We start from the raw sequence: 20,160 nt of genomic DNA, 5'->3' as shown, positions 1-20,160 counted from the left end.
AGAGCTCAGAGGACAACTCATGGGAGTTATTTCTCTCCTCCTACTACATGGGGCCCAGAGGTCAGGCTCACTTAATTTAATTTAATTTAATTTAATTTAATTTAATTTAATTTGAGATAGGGTCTCTCTATGTAGCCCTGGTTGAGCTGGAGCTCACTATGTAAACCAGGCAAGGCTAGCCTTGAATTCAGAGACCTGTCTATCTCTGCCTCCCAAGTGTTTTGGAATTAAAGGTGTAAGCTGCCATACCCTGCCAAGGTCATCAGGCTTGGTAGCAGGAGCCTTTACCTGCTGAGCAATCTTGCCAGTTGTGTGTGTGTGTGTGTGTGTGTGTGTGTGTGTGTGTGTGTGTGTGTGTGTAGGCCAGAAGTTTATCTTAATTTGTTTTTATTTCTTTAAAAAGACTTATTTGTATGTATATGGGTATTTTGCTTATGTGTATCTGTGTGCCTAGCAGCTTAGGAGGCCAGTAGAGGGTATTAGAGCTTTTGGAACTGGAGTTACAGACAGTTGTGATCTGCCTGCCTTGTAGGTGCTGAGAACCAAATCCAGGGCCGTTGCAAGAGCAGGAACTGCTCTTAACCACCGAGTGATCTCTCCAGCTCCATTCTCCCAACCTTTGAGACAAGGTCTCTCACTGAATGTGTAGCTCACTAATTGGCTAGAATGGTTAGCTAGTAAGTTCTAGGGATTTGCCCATTTCCATGTCCCCAAGGCTGAAGTTACATATGTACCTGGCAATGCTCAGCTTTTTATGTGGGAACTGGAGCTCAGAACTCAGGTGCTTGTATAACAAGGTCCTCACACACTGAGCCAGCGCCCCAGTGTAAGGTAGATTTTTATTTATCTTATTGTATACACGTATGTTTACTGCATATGTATTTGTACTACATGTATGCCTGGTGCCTGCAGAATTCAGAAGAGGGTGTTAGATCTCCTAGAACTAGAGTTACAGATGGTTATGAGCCAGCATATAGATGCTGAGAATTGAACACGTCAGTTAAGAGCATTAGCTGCTGAACCATCTGTCCAGTCCTGCAAAGTTAATGTTTAAATCCTATTTACACTTTTCTACATTTTTGGAAAATTCTTTTTAAAAATTTATTAATTTTTCTTTTGTTTTTTAAAAGACAGGGTCTCTTTGTTATGTATCTCTGTCTGCCCTGGAACTTGCTATGTAGACCAGGATGGTCCTGAACTCACAGAGCTCCACGTGCCTCTTCCTTGTGGGGATTAAAAGCTTGCACGGATACACCCAGCCTAGATTTATTTTTTATGTGTACAGATGTTTGCCTGCATGAACATATGTGCTCCACACGTGGGCAGTGTCTACAGAAGGCAGAAGAGGGCGTTAGATCCCTTGGAACTGGGGTTATGAACTACCACATGGGTGCTCTGCAAGAGCAACGATAGCTCTCAACCACTTAGCCATTCCTTCAGCCACTTCTGTAATATTTTAAACTACTTTTATACTGAAAAAATATGAAAAATGTAAAGATTCTGTAAATGGGGAAGATGACAGAAATAAGCCCTTTCTTTGACAAGAGGAGGAACTGAAGTTTCTGAACTAGATGTCAAGCCATCTTTGCTGAAAGCATTTTCAGTCTCCCCACAACTGGAGAGGCAGATCACTTCATTGTTAGTTAATGCTGATGGTCAAGCACAGGCACTTATGTTAAGGAATTCAAGTACATGTACATATGCCATCCCTCACTCAACTTTTCGTTTTTTTGTTTGTTTGTTTTGTTTTGTTTTGTGATGTGGCTGAAATCTAGGGCGTCTCTGAATCACAACCCCAGACTTCCTCTCCTACCCCTAGATGTAAGACTTCATTTTAAGCCAGGCTTGTGGTTCACACCTTTAACCCCAGCACTAGAGAAGCAAAGGCTGGCGGGTCTCTGTGAGTTCCAGGCTCCACACCAGCCAAGGACTATATATTCAGACCCTGGTTAACACACACACACACACACACACACACACACACACACACACACACACACACACACCTATTCATGTGTGTGTGTGCAGGTGCCCACGGAGGCCAGAGATGATAGCTCCCCTCTGGAGCTGGAGCTGCAGGCAGTTGAGAGCTGCCTGAAGTGGGTACTGGGAACAGAACTCTGGAAGCACAATATGCCTTCTTAACTAGCTAGCTCTCTAGCTCAGTGGTTCTCAACCTGTGGGTCACAACCTCTTTGGCAAACCTCTATCTCCAAAATATTTACATTATGATTAATAACAGTAGCAAAATTACAAGTTATCAAGTAGCAATGAAATGATTTTATGGCTGGGGGTCAGCACAGCACGAGGACCTGTGTTACAGGGTCACAGTGTTAGGAAGGCTGAGGGTCAGCACAGCACGAGGACCTGTGTTACAGGGTCACAGTGTTAGGAAGGCTGAGGGTCAGTCAGCACAGCACGAGGACCTGTGTTACAGGGTCGCAGTGTTAGGAAGGCTGAGGGTCAGCACAGCACGAGGACCTGTGTTACAGGGTCGCAGTATTAGGAAGGCTAAGGGTCAGCACAGCACGAGGACCTGTGTTACAGGGTCGCAGTGTTAGGAAGGCTGAGGACCACTGCTACCCTCTTCCTTCATTTCTCATATTATTTCATTTGTTCCCCTTCCCAAGGCTGTGAGTAGGGGCAGAGCTCCAGGCTCTGTGTATTTCTCTCTCTGTGCTGTTGTACAGCACAGAACAAAGCCCAAGGTCTCCCCAAAGCTGTTCATCAGGAGGGGGTCCTCTTTGAGGCTGGACACACAAATGTGGCTTGAGTGGTTACAACTTGTCTCTCCGTTTAGAGAAAACGTAATCACAACAGTTAAAACAGTAGAGCCCTGCAAAGCTCTGTGGCACTGACGAGCAAGCCTTACCTTAAGTGCCGGTTAAGTTCCTCCACATAATTTTTCTGATCAAGGACGTCAGTAATTCTTTCATGCCTGTGAGAAAAGCACACAAAGAGAGAACCTTAGACTCATGTCAAACCGTGTTGGAGTCTGATGCAATAGTTTAGTGGGTGAAGTACTTGCCATGCAGGCCTTATGACCTGAGTATAATTCCCAGAACCCACATAAAGGTGGTCAGAGAGAACAGGTCCACACAGTTGTCCTCTGACCTCCACACGTGTGCTGTGGAATATGCATCCACCCATATGCTACACCACACACACACACACACACACACACACACACACACACAAACACACACCCCACATGGCTTAGAAGGAAGTGGGCTGTGATGGGCAAAGGAGATGGTATAAAAGGGAAACTTTTGCATGCATGCTCTATTCTGAGCTCAACTCCTGAAACAGGATGCCACTAGACTCACCTCTGTGACTAAACTAACTCAACAAAGCTAAAGATGCAAAGCAAACCCAAGCCCATGTCACCAGCTTGAGAGGGGCTGCGAGCATCACACTACTCACTCTCTGCCGCTGTCAAGATCCTGCACATCCTTCAGATAGAGGGAGAAGTCAATCACTCCAACCTGATTGAAATAGAGGGCACAGGCTTAGATCAAACATGGCGGTGCTCATCCCCACAAACCCTGTAAGCTTTGTAATTCAGGATGGTCACTCCACAGCTGTGTGTGCATCCATAGGAGGATCATGGTATTTATAAAAAGCATCAAAGGTTTGGGTGTATTAAGTAATTTTAAAACAGAGGAGAGGGAGAGGGAGAGAGAGAACACCAGACTTCTAAAGTGACAGCCTTATTTATCTGACACTTCTAAGTCCTTTGCACCTCTGTCTTGTTTGTTTGTTTGTTTTGTCAACATGACACAAGCTAGAATCATCTGAGAAGAGGGAACAACTGGGAAATGCTTCTGTAGGGAAGCCTCTGGGGCATTTTCTTGATTGATGATTGATCTGGGAAGGTCCAGCCCCTTGTAGGTGGTGCTACTAGGCATGTGGTCCTGGATGCTATGAGAAAGGTCGACATGAACCAAACAATGACCAGCATGGCACCAGAGACTAAGGGTCCAGGAGTGGTACAGACACCTTGGCAGTAAGCAACAGCTCTCTCACTGAACTGAAGACCCACTCAACAAGAGGGAAACCATGTCTGGTGCTAGAAACATAGCCATCTAGCTAGAGCTAGTGAAGGCATGAATCTTTGAGAGGAACCTACAACCACCACTTTACTAAACCAGCATAATCTCTAAGTTCAAAAATACTTATCTGAATTCTAACAGATAAGTGTAGTCCTCACCTGCATCAAGAACTTCGCTTTGCAACAGATGGAGATCATTACAGAAAATTACATCCAATCAAAATATAGAGATGTGTGCGGATTTCAAGCAAACAATTGCTGACCTAGCCCATTCCACTAAAGCCTAAATTCCACATTACCTGAGAATCCAAGTCCTCTCCCTTTAAGCAGAGATTGGCATCCAGAACATTGAGTCCCACCAGCAGACCGACAATCACCATTCCTTCCTCCTCCATCATTAAGGCCTCAGGCTCATAGAACTCACTGCAAGAGACTGGCGTGTCAGGGAGCTGCTCACAAACACCCTTACTACTCACCTCACCCAGTCCTCCTGCCTTTCCATCGCTAGGCTGCTGCCTGGCACCGACCCTGGAACAGGGACCCTCAGGGAGCTTCCTTCCTCCTATGTCACACACCTCTTCCTCACCTACATGTCTCCCAAAGGTCCATGTGGTCAACTTGCTTCCCACCTTGGTGCTGTTAAAGCAGTTAGAAGTGGGACCAGTTGATAGGTCATTAGGTCACTGGAGGTGTGCTCTGAAGGTGTGTGACCTTTGCCTTTTCCTCTTTCTCACTTTCTGGCCAAGAAGTCAGCAGTTTTTACTCTACCTACCACATGCTTCCTACAGGATATGCTGCCTGGCCCCAGGCACAAAGCAAAAGGACCAACTGTGGACTGAAACCCCAGAAACCGGTGAGCCAAAGCCTTTCTTTTTCTTTTGTACAGGCACGTGTGTTTGTGTGAGACCACGTGTGTGGGTGCACATATATGTATGGGTACATGCCAGAAGTCAACCTCAGGTGCTGGTCCTCAGATGTCTGCTTTTTTATTTTTTAGTGTGTTGTCTTCATGAAATAGAGCTTCTAACTCCAGCTTTTTCATGTGTGCTTGGGGACTGAACCTCATGCCTGCACAACAAGCAGTTTATATACCGAGCCACTACTTCACCTTTTTCTCTTTAAAACTGATTCCCTCAGGTGCTTTGTGACAGAGAGCCACCAAGCTTCCTATCAGCCTCCTCCACTGGGATCCTCCCCTCAGTCCTTCTCCCCTTCTCCTGTCATTCTGCCTTGTGCCCCTGTGTCTTCACTGGCTTCTCTCTGTCACAGAACTTGGCTATCTGAAACATTAGGTCCTCATGACTGGCTGGTGAGGTGCCAGTGACAAAGGCCCCTGCCATCAGCCTGACAACCTGAGTTGATCTCTGGAACCCACTGGATTGAAGGAGAGAACTGAGCTGGGTATGGTGGTGCTCATCTTTAATCCCAGCACTTGGGAGGCAGAGGCAGGCGGATCTCTGTGAGTTCAAGGCCAGCCTGGTCTACACAGAGAGTTCCAGGACAGTCAGGACTACACAGAGAAATCCTGTCTTAAAAAAAAAAAAAAAGAAGAGAACTGAATTCCTCATTTTTTTTTCTGACCCACATATGTGTGCCATGGTATCCACAACTCCCGAAAATAAATAAATAAATTTAAAAGGAAAGAAAATTCAAAAATTAAAACAAGCTATATTAAACGATAAGAAAAATTTGGGTCTTGGCTATAATGAAAAGGATATTTTTATCTGAACTAGAGAAGAGAATTAACTCTAGAGATTTCTGTTATATTTCAGTCTAGAGAAAATCTTTTACAATGACTACTTGCTTATAAACCATAAATATAAAGAATGAGTCAGTCATAAATTTCAGTGATAGCCACTATTTAAGTTTTCACTAATGCTAACAAATATACATTTTACAAACTGGATATGAAATCTTCAGCTAGGATGACATATGTATGTCCTTTCCAGAAAAAAAAATTACCCATCGTTACTAGTTTAAAAGTTATTTTGTTCCTGTTATCATTCAGTCTAATAAATACCATTTTATTGAAACTTATTGAATGGGCTGCCAGTTACCAAATTATAAGTATTAATATTTTTGGAGAATTATCGTCAGAATTTCAAAAATGAAGTCCTGTGAGTTTCACTCATAATGCTTCTGGGATACTAGGGTTCACTAAAGAAACACTTCAAACCAAACCTCAGAGTATTGAAGACTAGTTAGATTCTGATTTCAGCTATGAACATTCTATTTTCTTTATTTGACAATGACTTACAGACTATGCTGCACCTAGAAAGTAATAGACAAATACAATGATGCAATACCTTAGGGGATGCCTGTTGTCTATGATACCTTAGGGGATGCCTGTTGTCTATGATACCTTAGGAGATGCCTGTTGTCTATGTTACCTTAGGAGATGCCTGTTGTCTATGATACCTTAGGGGATGCCTGTTGTCTATGCTACCTTAGGGGATGCTCTTGTCTATGCTACCTTAGGAGATGCCTGTTGTCTATGCTACCTTAGGAGATGCCTGTTGTCTATGCTACCTTAGGAGATGCCTGTTGTCTATGCTACCTTAGGAGATGCCTGTTGTCTATGCTACCTTAGGAGATGCCTGTTGTCTATGCTACCTTAGGAGATGCCTGTTGTCTATGCTACCTTAGGAGATGCCTGTTGTCTATGCTACCTTAGGGGATGCCTGTTGTCTATGATACCTTAGGAGATGCCTGTTGTCTATGATACCTTAGGGGATGCTCTTGTCTATGATACCTTAGGAGATGCCTGTTGTCTATGATACCTTAGGGGATGCCTGTTGTCTATGATACCTTAGGAGATGCCTGTTGTCTATGATACCTTAGGGGATGCCTGTTGTCTATGATACCTTAGGGGATGCTGTTGTCTATGATACCTTAGGAGATGCCTGTTGTCTATGATACCTTAGGGGATGCTCTTGTCTATGATACCTTAGGGGATGCCTGTTGTCTATGATACCTTAGGGGATGCTGTTGTCTATGATACCTTAGGGGATACTGTTGTCTATGCTACCTTAGGGGATGCTGTTGTCTATGATACCTTAGGGGATGCTGTTGTCTATGATACCTTAGGGGATGCCTGTTGTCTATGATACCTTAGGGGATGCTGTTGTCTATGCTACCTTAGGGGATGCTGTTGTCTATGATACCTTAGGGGATGCTGTTGTCTATGCTACCTTAGGGGATGCTGTTGTCTATGCTACCTTAGGGGATGCTGTTGTCTATGCTACCTTAGGAGATGCCTGTTGTCTATGATACCTTAGGGGATGCTGTTGTCTATGATACCTTAGGGGATGCTGTTGTCTATGATACCTTAGGGGATGCCTGTTGTCTATGATACCTTAGGAGATGCCTGTTGTCTATGCTACCTTAGGAGATGCCTGTTGTCTATGATACCTTAGGGGATGCTGTTGTCTATGATACCTTAGGGGATGCTGTTGTCTATGATACCTTAGGGGATGCCTGTTGTCTATGATACCTTAGGAGATGTCTGTTGTCTATGATACCTTAGGAGATGCTTGTTGTCTATGAGGACTTTCAGATAATCTGCCAGTTTCTTTTGCATGAGAGCAAGATAAAGCCATGCTCTGCCTCTTCCCACGGCTGTCCTAGAATTCAAATAGAGAATGAGACCACTATGGCATAAGAACAGCAAAAACACAGATTGAAATAATTGCCTGTGGGAGGGGTGCATGCACACACATGTACACACACACACACACACACACACACACACACACACACAGACGTGCGCACGCCACACTGTAGTTTAGGGGTTAGAGAGGTACTGTTTGGGCCCAGAGAATGCTCACTGTAAAATTTAGGTGCTTTTTGAGTTCTGTACCACAGGCACTTCAAGTATTAAAAGTATCAATATTTCTGAGGAACCGGCTCATATATGCAACTTATATTTGCGGTGCAATACCATGTCACTGGGCTGGAGGCACATCTGCAGTTTCCCTGATTCCCACACTTCACCTGCTGTGGGTGCTAGAAACAAAACTCCAGCCCTCTGTGAGAGCAGCGAGCACTCTTCACTACCGAGCCCTATCTGCAGCCCAACAACAAATGTAAACGATGTGAACCACGTAGCAAGGGGCAACCGCTGTCTTCATATTGAAGGAGTGCAAGGCCCAGAAAGGTTCGCGGCTCACTGGAGGTCATGTGGCTGGTGAGCAGCAGCACAGGTGGGATGGCTTCTGTTACAGAGTGTTCCGAATTAGGAAGGACTTCAGAGGAGGCAAACATCTGAGGGCGGAAAGCAAGCGCTCAGCATTGCTGCTTCTTACTCACTTCAGTTCTGGAAGATTCCTGACACTGGTAGCTATATCTGACGCTTCAGGACAAAGTTTCTCCACCAGCTCCAAAGGACCAAAGAAAGACTTATTTTGGCCAATAAAACTCTTCTTGACTGAAAGGGGAAACATCAGTGTGAATCATGAGAATGGGCTGCAGGTTCTCCTGGGGCCCACTGTCTTCCTTTCAAAGGCCAAACACAGCTACAAAGCTACACACTGTATCCCATGACCCAGGCCTTTGAATAGCAGAGGCCACACAACAAATCAGCTCTGCTTTCCTTCAGCAATGAGCTTTCTCTGATCCCATGCTCATGAACTGAAATCTGCGCAATCCTGCCTCCTTGTTTTTGCCACAATCCTGGTGGCAGCATCAGTGCTGGGCTCCTTTCTGTCACAGCACTTCCATCCTGAACGACATAATAACCCAACTGCTTTCCTGATACCTTCATTCCCTCACCCTCATAATTTCTCCTCCATTTGGCTAGAAGGGATTGCTTGTTTAAGATGCAAACAAAGTCACATGTCTCCCGTAAACCCCAAATTTACGTAGAAGAAAATACTTGCTCGCTGTCATGACCTCCAAGGGCTTGCATTGTCCAGCCCCTCCGCACTTCATGGCTCTCATCTCCCACTCCACACTCCCCAGTTACCAAGTGTCTGCCTCAAGCCACAGTTGACCATGCAGGCCATTTGCACCTTTGTATCTGTTTTTGTTTTTTCTCCCTTCCCTTATGCTAGGAATGTTGTGGGTCTAAATCTCTGTAGTGTTCTCTCTTCCTTAAGTCTCAGATCACATGTCAAACCCTCAAAAAAAAAAAAAAGTTTCCTGTTTTCATTCTCTACCATCTCACTTTTTTTTTTTTTTGCTTCACTGAATTGGTAGGTAGCATTTTGTATTTCTGTATTCACCATCTTGGCCTCTAACTGTGCTCCCCAAGGCCACCAACAGCCACACGAGTTACTAATGGTGCACCTGCAGTGTGGCTAGCTCAGCCAAGGACTGAAATGACATGTGCTGGCAATGTAAAACACGGTGGATTTTAAGCCTTACTATTAAAAAGTGCCTATCAGAGAACTAAGAACCTGTGCTTGCAGTGCCATCTCTACTGGACAATGCTGCTCTAGAACACAGGGACACAGGGAGCTTGTCTGTTCTGTGGGCTACTCTCTTCTCTACACCCACAGCAATGCTTGGCACTAGCGAGGGCAAAGACTTAGCCCAAATTCCTATGTTCTCAAAAACCCCCAGGCTCACCTTTCAGCCCATGTTTGAGACAATGCTCCATCACTACAAAGAATTGCTGCAAGGGGGCATGGTCTGCATCCAGACTGCGTCCCAGGCTAAGGGCAGACTGGAGTAAGACCTTAATGCTGAGTTTCATCATATGCATTAGGTTGGCACGTTCCTCCATCATCTGACCTTTGGAAGCTGTGGGCACACGAAAAGAAAGCTTCGTTAGTGGGTTGTGTGGGGTTTGGAGGAGAGAGGGGTCAGAGTGGTGCAGCAGAAGGTCAGGGGCTTGCTCAGGGGGCCGACGCACTGGCAGGAGGACATCCAGGGTTTGTAGTCAAGTCACAGTCCATTTCTGCAGGCCACAGATTCTACGAGTCCCTGGCGCCTTGTGTGACAGCAGAGACAGATTGCTACAAGCTGAGCCTTCTTCTAAGCGGCTCCACGCGTTGCTAGGGGGCTGGTTCTAACAAGATTCGCCGCGATTGGTCTCTCCTCTGACCAATGATAGGGTGCAAAGTCTAGGCGCCTTGCCCCACCCTCACCCCGCCCCTGACCAGTCTTATTGGACGAAGCCAGCTCAGCACCACACCCACGGAGGAAGGTGGCCATTTTGCCCTATCTGCCTTTGGATCTAGTTGGAGCTTCCCCGAGGCTCACAGGGTTTCAGATGTCTTTATGTCCCATTATCCGTGCCTGCAGGAAAGCGTCCTTCCTTCCTTCCTTTTCAGACTCTGAGCTTTCATCCACGACTTGTGGCCATTCTGTTTTGCAAACCCTTAAAAAAGTTTGTTAGAAATAACTCAGCTAGCCGGGCGGTGGTGGCGCGCGCCTTTAATCCCAGCACTTAGGAGGCAGAGACAGGCGGATTTCTGAATTTCTGAGTTCGAGGCCAGCCTGGTCTACAGAGTGAGTTCCAGGACAGCCAGGACTACACAGAGAAACCCTGTTCTCGAAAAAACAAACAAACAAAAACAAACAAACAAAAAAACAAAACAAAAGAAATAACTCAGCTACATTTCCATTTCCACTTTTCATCTCGTCACTTTGGAGAGTGAGTCTGTCTACATTTAGTATGGGATATCTAGAACAAGTGCTTACCAAATATTCGCTAAAGCCCAGAAAATGGCATCCTAGAGTTTTAAAAAAAAATTAGACTCCACCACTGGAGAGATTATGTGGTTATGAACACGTTATGAACATGTACTGCTCTTTCAGAGGACCCAGGCCTACCACCTAGGCTCACAACCACCTGTAAGTCCAGCTCCGGGGCATCCTACGAGGTTTTCTGGATTCTGCAGGCACCTGCACATATCTTCCTCCCACATACACAAATTGAAAAAAAAAAAAAAAAAAAAAAAAAAAAAGAAAACCTTAACACTTCTCCTCTACACCCAAGACTTCAAACTAAAAGCTCCTGCAGGTCCACAAGCAGCACAGAGGAGGGGTCTCCCTGTGGTATGTCTGCCTCTTGGCCTGTGCCAGCCTTCTATCTTGTCCTTTGGCGCAGGAGATTCCAGTTTGTTTGCAGCTGTCTTATTACTGAGGTCAAGCAACTTTTCATCATCTATTGCCTTCTAGGGTTTTTGTTGTTGTTGTTTTATTTTTCTGCAAACCATTTGCTCAATGTTAATTTTTGTGTGGGAGGTTTTGCCCTTCTTGTTGATAAAGTACATTCTGGATGTGAACACTTAGGAGAACACAGAATTAAAAGGGAACATGTAGGTGCCCTTTGAATGAAAATGAGGGACATGACTGCTCTTGGGTATGCTGAGGAGGTTTTATTGTAGCTATGGGGGAGAGCATAGCCAGAGGCATGTGGAGTCCAGACTGAGTATGGGCAGCAGAATAGAAGGGCCATGAGAGGAGTGTTGGCAGAGGGGGAGACAGAAAAAAGGAGAGAAAAGAGAGGGAAGGGGAGAGAGTACAAACAGATGAAAGAGATGCAGAGGACTAAGAGTGGGGGGAGCTAAGAGGGAAGCCAACAGAGTTCTTAGACAAAATGGCTGAGTTATATAGGAAAGAGAAGCTGGGGGAAGAGAAGAGACGCTGATGGATGGGAAGCTAACCTGGGGTGGGAACTGAAGGTGGGGTATGCCAGCCAGATTACTTGGTAACAGGCATTTCTAAATAGAGAATGAGGGAGCTAAGGGGCTAGCATAGACGGACAGTAATATGCTAATAGGCAACAGACAGAGGAGTAGGTTAATGGAGGAGCCATTATGTCCTTTATGCCAGAGATAAGGAGAATGACTCCTTTTAGCAAGTATGGACTATCTTCTTAAGTCCTTGAGGGAATGGTTCGCTTTTGTCTAAATGCTGGACTTTGGGGGAAGGAATTTCTAGGTATCTAATACCATATATATATATATATATATATATATATATATATATATATATATGAAATGTATGTGTGTATATGTGTATGTATGTGTGTATACACACACACACATATGCAAGACTGCAATGGGGCTAACATTTCTAAATTCTCTCAGTCTGGGGAGAGGTGCTGGCTCTGCGGTTCTCAACATTTCCTCTTGGCTGTGGGGAAGAAGTTGGTTAAGTAAAGCATTTGGATAGGAGTGGTAAAGTTATTTTTACCTGTTGGGAAAACCTACTAATTAAATGTTTACATTTTAAAGAAAGAAATTGGATAAAGTTGTAAAACTTAAGAGAAAAAAATAATAGAAAGGAGGACTTCTTCAAGAAAAAATATGAATATATCATAATCATAGAAAGCCTATTAAAAGTATTTATTTATTTATTTATTTTGGTTTTTCGAGACAGGGTTTCTCTGTGTAGCTTTGGCTGTTCTGGAACTCATTCTGTAGACCAGGCTAGCCTTAAATGCAGAGATTGGACTGCCTCTGCCTCTTGAGTGCTGGGATTAAAGGCACACAGCAGCACACTAGGCCCCTGAGATCTGTCAGTACACTCATTGTGAGATCCCAGGTTTCCCATGCATTCTTCTTTTGCTTTATAAAGGCAAGTGATCCCCGAGCCCATAGCTTGTCTCAATGTAATGACATCATGGAAAAAAGACTTGACCCATAGCTTGTCTCAATGTAATGACGTCATGGAAAAAAGACTTGATAAAAAAAAATACTGCATTGACAAAAGGGTAATGAAATAAGCAACGTTTAGATCACTTTGAATTTTCTGGGTTTAACAAGGTGTGTGTGTGTATGTGTGTGTGTGTGTAAATGGACGACTAACAGGTATAGTTACCACTTGGTAAGTCTTGGTGAAATATATATTTGGTATTTCTCAAAAGTAGAGATATTTCTTCCTTTCTTTTTTAGAAAAGCATTTTAAAGGTTTGGTTTTTTTGCTATGCATGTACAGGTATTTTACCTGCATATATGTATGTATACCACATGTGTGCCTGGTGCCCATGGAGGCCAAAAGAGGGTGTCTCATACCCTTGGACTGGAATTATAGATAGTTGTAAGCCTTCATGTGAATGCTGAGAATCAAACTTGACTCCCCTGAAAGAGCAGCCAGGATTCTTAGCCACCAAACCATCTCTCCAGACCACAATTTTAGGTTTAAAGTCAGTATCTGGCCCAGCATGTTAAAGTGGCTCAGTGTGTTAAAAGGTCTGCTGCCAAGCTCGAAGACCTGAGTTCTATCCCTAGGACCCACATGTTGGAAGGAGAAAACCAGCTCCTGCAAATTATCCTCTGGCACACAGGCAGTGAGGCCCTGCACATACATGTACAGGAATGCATTAAAAATAGGAAATAGATAAAAGACAATATGACTTGAACTTCTGATTCTTTTGCTTCATCTTGTAAGTGCTGAGATTTCAGGCATGTGCCTTCATGCCCATTTAGCTTGTGTTGGGTATCAAACCCAAAGTCTGGTGCATATCAGGCAAGCACTCTACCACCCAGCTGCATGGTCCACTAAGATTATCCTCAGCTGCATGGTCCACTAATTTTATCCCAGGTTGCATGGTGCACTAATATGGAGTAGTGCTTATGGCACCAAATTGACACTACAAACAATCTCAGGCTTTCTAGATTCTCAGACATTTTCTCTGTTTGTTTCTACAGCTCACTTAATCACTAATGTGAAGGGGAAAGCTAGCTTGTGTCACTTGAAAAAGACTTTACCAGTTGTGTGTAGAGGTGTTCTGACACATGGAAGATGGGTGTGCTAGCATGTTCCTGAATCCAAGCATTTGGGATCAGAGACTGAAACCAGTCTTGTCTACATAGCAAGTTTGAGGCCAGATTGGACTACACAAGAGTGTCTCAAAAACCAAAGAAAACCAAACAAAAACCACGGATAAGATCAGGCAGATACAGTTCACACCATGATGAGACAGACAAAATGAGAGAATTTCTTCTAGATGGCTTGCCAGTATGCTACCTGGTCTAATTTTTGTGAGTAGCTGAAACTCTAGGCCTATCTAAATAACTGTGAAGTAAAGACTGCCCCTATGGGCCTTCATCTTTTAGGAGGTTTCACTCTAAAAAGCAAGATATGTTATTATGTATATCCGGTGTGTCTGATATCACCATGTTGAGAGGACAAAGCTAAAGAGCTATGTGCAAAGGCACTTGGAAAGATTCAGCAGTACACACGAGCACTCGCGCACACATGCATGTGTAAGAACCCCCCAACCCCCAAGCAAAACAAGACAACTATGCACCTGGGGTCATGTGGGATATCTTAAAACACAGATCAAAGCATCCTGCAACATCCCATAGCTGCTTCGTTTCCTTTCTCCCCACCAACCCCTGTGTGCATCTGTTTCTGTCTCTGTCTCTCTCACACACAACCACCCACTCCACATTATCTCTCATTAAATAAGTAAAAAAATGTAGCAAAATGGATGAAGATAATAGTAACTACCACACAATTCATAAAGCCCATGTAAAATCTGAGCCTAGACCAAAAACACCAATGTCAGTAGTCTTCCCTTACCATAGATTGATGGGTGACAGTCACCTCCTCGGTGGCTTGACTAGAGTGCTGTGGTTCCACCCTGCCCTCAGAGGGGCTCTGTCTCTGCCCTTCCTGGCCACTTAAGGATACAGTGGAGTTGAGGAGTTAGGGAGAAGTTTCAGAGTTTTTGAGAAGGCAAACGGTGATCTCATATGAGCTTGGCTCCAAGTGCCCCTGCTCCTTGGTCTCAGCATGCTTCACTTATGAAACACAAATTCCGAGCTGGAGAGTTGGCTCAATAATTAAGAGTGTGTGCTGCTTCATCCAGAGGATCTGACTTTGGTTCCCAGCACCCACATCAGGCAGTTCATTCCAACTCCAGGGGATCTGATGTTCCCTTCTGGACTCTGCAAGCACCTACACATATGATTCAAGCATAAATTCACCCAGGCACACATATAAACACATAAAAATTAATTATCTGCTCCCCCCAAATTTGAGAAAAAATTATTATTGTGTCATTTTGTTTTGGGGGACAGGAGTCTCACTATGTAGGTCAAGCTAGCCTCAAACTTGTGGTAATTTTTCTGACCCAGTCTCTCTAATGCTAGGATTAGAGGTGTGAGACACAATGCCTCATTGAAAAAAAATTATCATCAACTCTAAGCATGGGGCTTCTGCAAGCCTTGCCTCTTGATCACAGCGGCTGCTGGGGCATACCTAGGAAGCCTGCCCTTCTACTATCCAGGCTTACTGTGGAAACTGAGGTAAACAGGTGATGGTGTGAGCACAGATCTAACACGGTTGTGGTGTCTGGTAAACATGGAATAAAGTGTTGTCTACACTTATGTCACTGCCCTAATAGGAAAACAGATACACCCTTGTTCATCAGATAGTTATTGATTATCTATGACTCTCGAGAGGCACAGGCACATTTTACCTATAATGAACAGTATGACAGTTATAACAATTCTTCAGTCAACTACTGATAAAGTACAAGACTACAAGGGAATAGAAGGATTCCCATGGTCTGTGACCCTCATTGCTGCTGCAAAACTGCATTCCTCATGCACCATGGGACAGCCTTGTAAGCAAGCCTTTCACACCTGCTGGAGGCGCTGAGTACAGCCCACACAGTCATGGACAGCAATAGAATCTGGCAGGGATAAGTCATAGTTACTGGCTTGTGTACTCACCCTATTATACTTTTTATCATTATTTTAGTATATCCTCCTTCCACATTTAAAAAGTTAACTGTGAAAAGTGATAGACTAGCCTGACTCCATTTTAAGATTATAAGCCACTAGCACTGCTTGGGTGTGGTGGTGTATGCCTTTAGCCTCAGCAGTCAGGAGGCAGAGGCACATGGATCACTGTGAGTTCAAGGCCAACCTGCTCTACAAGGTGAGTTCCAGGACAGTCAAGGCTGTACACAAAGAAACTCTGTCTCAACAAAACCAAATACCAAACCAAGCTAAAAAAAAAAAAAAAAATTGTTACCAGGTCAAAATAAGTTCATTCCTGTTTTCTGCAAAGCTTGGGTTTGCCCATGTCTTGACCCATTTGATCTGTTTCACATTTTATACCTAAACTCTCCCTGATTAGATAAGATGTTCTGTCAATTTCCTATGTAAGCCAAACCCCTTGGAAACCCCCTGGCCTTGCAGCTTTCTGGGCTATATGAATCCCACTTTCTCCTATGATTGATGCTATTTTCTCAAAGCCCACTTATCCCTGTCTGGCAGAAAATAAGGCTTGCATAATCTGACCAAAGAATTTGGATAATGGTCTTGACTCTCCTTTTGTGAGATTAACAAATTTTATCTCTCTCTCTCTCTCTCTCTCTCTCTCTCTCTCTCTCTCTCTCTCTCTCTCTGTGTGTGTATGTGTGTGTGATATGTGATATGTTCTAGAAGAAGGCATTGTTAACACAAGTGATGGCTCTGGGTGTTGTTTCCTGAAGATTTTCCAGCTGGACAAGATGCAGCAAAGTAATAGTCATGATCCTGACCTGGGAGGCCTGAGCTAATGTATCTTAGTTAAAGTGCACGTCCACATATTCATATGCATTTTATTTAGTGAGTTGGGGGGTGCTGGCACATGCCATGGTACACATCTGGTGACCAGAGATCAGTTTGTGAGAATCAGTTCTCCCCTTCTACCATGTGGGCCTTAGGGATTAAACTTGGGCCATCAGATCTGGAGGCAAACACCTTTACCCACTGGGCCATTTTGTCAACATGTATTTATATTTTAAATTGTAACAGTAATTGTACAAATTTAAGGGGTACACTGTGACATTTTAGCTTATGGATATAACATGTAATGATCACCAGGGTAACTGGCATATCCACCACCTCAAACAGTTTTCCTTTCCCTGTTAGGAAGGAAGATGTAAAACATTCCATTAGCTGTTAGAAAATATCTGATCGTTGTTGCAGATCTTAGTTATTCTAGCTACAGTACAGAACTTAGGAAGCATTCCTCCTACCCAGTTCTACCCTGAATTCACTAACCAGCCTCTTCCATCCTCACCCAAAACTTCCTGAGATTTGGGAACTACTGTTGATTCTCTCTCTATCTTTGCTCTTAGTCAACAGGCTTAAGTAAAAAACTAAAACCGAAACAATTTTAAATAGAAAAAGGGTAAGATATGGGTATAAAGAAAGAAAATATTTTTGTGGAGGTACATAATGTGTGTATGTTTTAAGCCATTGTTATAAGAGTCAAAAAGTAAAAACCAGGGCTGGTGAGATGGCTCAGTAGGCAAAGGGATTTGTTGACAAGCCTGGTGATCTGAGTTCTGGCCCTGGAACTCATATGGTAGAAGGAGAGAAATAACTCCTGCAAGGCATCCTTAGACTTCCACAGGTACACCATGGAAAACTAAAAAATGAAAATCAGGGCTGGAGAAAAGAAACTTAAAGACCTGAGTTCAGATTCCCCAGCATTAAAAAGTGGGCATGAGAGCATTTGTTAGTATTTCCAGTGCTGGGAAAGCAGAGACAGGAGGATACCTGGGTCTTGTTGGACAGTGTGGCCAATTAGCTCCAGACTTAGTGAGAGACCTTGTCTCAAAAATAAGGTGGATTAAACAGTTGAGGAAGACAGCCAACCTCTGGCCTTCAAGTACAAACACATGTACAAACATATACGAACCCATATACACACACAAAAGTAAAGGTTAAAAGTAACCAAGATTGCCGGGCGGTGGCAGTGCACATCTTTAATCCCAGCACTTGGGAGGCAGAGGCAGGAGGATCTCTGAGTTCGAGGTCAGCCTGGTCTACAGAGTGAGTTCTAGGACAGCCAGGACTACACAGAGAAACCTTGTCTCAAAACAAACAAAAAACTAAAAACAAAACAAAAAAACGCAAAACAAAAACAAACCAAAGCCAAAAAACCAAGGTTAATTATTATCAAGGAAAGAAGCATTTCTGTTGTTTTTGTTGTGATTTTGTTTTTTAAAATAAAATCTGGGTAATAATGTCTATTGTATGCACATGATGCCCCAGGCATTTACAGTCAACACTTACTTTACCACAGCAACTTGAAGTCTGCATGGTTTTACTCACAGTCAGTGCCCTAGCCATGTGAAACATGGTCATTTACTTGTCTGTTGATTCACCAGGCTATGTACACCAGGCTGGCCTCAAACTCTCAAAACTCCACATGCCTTTACCTCCTAAGTGCTGGTATTAATACCAGGCGAGCACCACAACGCCCAACACCTTGGCTATCTTTTATATTGTAATTTTAGATATGTTTAGAAACAGAAACACCAATGCATTATAATTAGCACAGTTCTGAGTATGTACATTAACATGTGCAGGAAGTATGCACCTGAGTCACCATGCCCAGCCAGCAAAAATAAATAATCATTTGCTTTTATTCTTTCTTTCTGGAATGCTGAAATTCTAACCTAGATCATAAGAACTGAACCGGATTGTACAAGGTAGCTGATTAAAATTTTTTTAAATCCCCATTTTTATATTGGGAAATGCGAGTAGGAGGGGTGATGGGTTGTCGTTAGTGGCGGGAGAATAAAGGGAACCAAAACCTCCTGACTCTGACTCGCTGCTCTCACCAACTTTGGAATATGCTGTCAACCTCAGCCGCAGGTGCACAACCGGCTGGCTGTTAACAGGGGACCAGCACCGGACTTCATTTGTCAAGTATGTCATATGTTCATATGTCAATGTGAACACAGATAACTTTCCGGCTAAGCCTCTAATTTAAACCTCCTATTTAAAGCCGATCCGTGATCACGACGCCGCTGTTCTGAGGTTCACAAAGACAAACACAAGGTGGGAGGGGAGTCCCGGGCCGCAGCCACTCTGTCCCGCGTTTCTCCCCCTGGGTCACACCAATTGCAGAGCTCCGCGCTGCGCGGCACAGCTCGTCGGGCGGGCTAGGTTTCCCCAGCCCCGTAGCAGCCCCAGCCCGCGGGACCCCGGCCTACCTGCGCGCTCCCTGCTGCCGCCGCCTCCGCCGCCGCCGTCTCCCAACCCCGCGGCCGCGCGCAGCGCGCTGCCGCAGCTCGCCGACAGGTTCCCGGTCGCTCTGCGCGCCAGCGTCAGGATGGGCGCCGACCAGCCGTCGGCCGCTCGAGGCCGCGACGCGCTCCGCAGCTCGCCGGGGCTTGGCAGCTGGCTCCGGTCCACGATCTCAAACTCTTCCCCGGACTCTAGGCCTGCTTGGGACCCAGGCTCCGGCCCTAGGTCGGACTCCGGCTTCGGCTCGGAATCCTGCCCCGCCCGGCGGCAGTCTCCGCGGGCGGCCATGTTGGCCGGTCACGTGGCCCGCCGCTGGCCTGGGCCGGCGGCCTTGAGCTGCTCCCTGTGGCCGCTTCGCTCCCTGCTCGCTCTCACCTGGGCTGGCTTTCCCTTTATAACACTTGGGGAAAAGTACGATTCCTAAATGCAGGCGATCCCCAGCCAGGAGGACTTGGAAGTTACTTTTGGATTTTCTACTTACCACGACCGGGAATGCGCCTTATTTTAACGTTTTGAGACACAACTTCCTCTTTTAAACTTTCAGTTCACGCCTTCACCCCTCCCCCACTCCTCCCCCCCCCCCCCCCCCCCGCAACAAAATCTCACTGTTAGATTTTTAGTTGTTGTTGTTGTTGGTTTTCCCCACACAGGGCCTCTTGTTGCCCAGGGCTGACATTAAAATAGACTATGTAGCCGAGTGGTGGTGGTGGTTCAAGCTTTTAATCCCAGCACTCAGGAGGCATAGGCAGGCAGATCTCTGACAACTGTCTGATATCCCTGAGGACAGCATAGTCAGCGAAGTGAGTTCCAGGACAGAGTTACACAGAGAAACCCTGTCTCGACACCCTGGTCCCCCTCACTCCCCAATAAGCCACTTGGCAAGGGTGTGCCTAACTATTTTTTTGTTGGGAGGATGGCAGTTCTGGGAATTGAACTTTGTGTCTCACACATGCTAATCAAGACCTCTACCACTGAGCTTCTTCACCCAACCCCAACACACACACACACACACACACACACACACACAGCCATCAGGACTGTTGAATTTGTGATCCTCCTGTTTCTTCCAAGTGCTTCTGACACCACACCTTGCTAGGCAGGCAATCTACTAGCAGAGCTACGTTCCCAGTCAGAATCTCAGTCTGTAGCTCAGGCTGGCCTAGAACTCAGTAA

At 44.9% G+C, this 20,160-nt stretch overlaps 1 protein-coding gene across 3 annotated transcripts in view; it reads right to left on the bottom strand.

Annotated features, from left to right (window-relative positions):
* Window positions 1–19,381, bottom strand: part of Rufy1 (RUN and FYVE domain containing 1) — a 37,476-nt gene extending 18,095 nt beyond the window's left edge. The window contains exons 1-8 of one of the 3 annotated variants that reach the window (XM_034506430.2): window positions 18,954–19,063; window positions 14,531–14,908; window positions 9,620–9,793; window positions 8,360–8,477; window positions 7,573–7,674; window positions 4,351–4,474; window positions 3,424–3,485; window positions 2,873–2,938 (exon numbers count right to left, since the gene is read on the bottom strand). In XM_034506430.2, coding sequence (XP_034362321.1) covers window positions 2,873–2,938; window positions 3,424–3,485; window positions 4,351–4,474; window positions 7,573–7,674; window positions 8,360–8,477; window positions 9,620–9,779 — 632 coding nt within the window. In that variant the 5' untranslated portion in view covers window positions 9,780–9,793; window positions 14,531–14,908; window positions 18,954–19,063. Of the gene's footprint in view, window positions 1–2,872; window positions 2,939–3,423; window positions 3,486–4,350; window positions 4,475–7,572; window positions 7,675–8,359; window positions 8,478–9,619; window positions 9,794–9,905; window positions 10,039–14,530; window positions 14,909–18,953 lie in introns of those variants that run through there. The other 2 variants (XM_034506427.2, XM_034506429.2) reach the window with 2 other exon arrangements.
* Window positions 19,382–20,160: the final 779 nt, after the last annotated feature.

This window comes from Arvicanthis niloticus, chromosome 6, assembly GCF_011762505.2.
Source record: "Arvicanthis niloticus isolate mArvNil1 chromosome 6, mArvNil1.pat.X, whole genome shotgun sequence".
Taxonomy (NCBI): Eukaryota; Metazoa; Chordata; class Mammalia; order Rodentia; family Muridae; genus Arvicanthis; species Arvicanthis niloticus.
The sequence above is the reverse complement of the archived record's forward strand: the minus strand, read 5'-3'. Positions and strand labels throughout refer to the sequence as shown.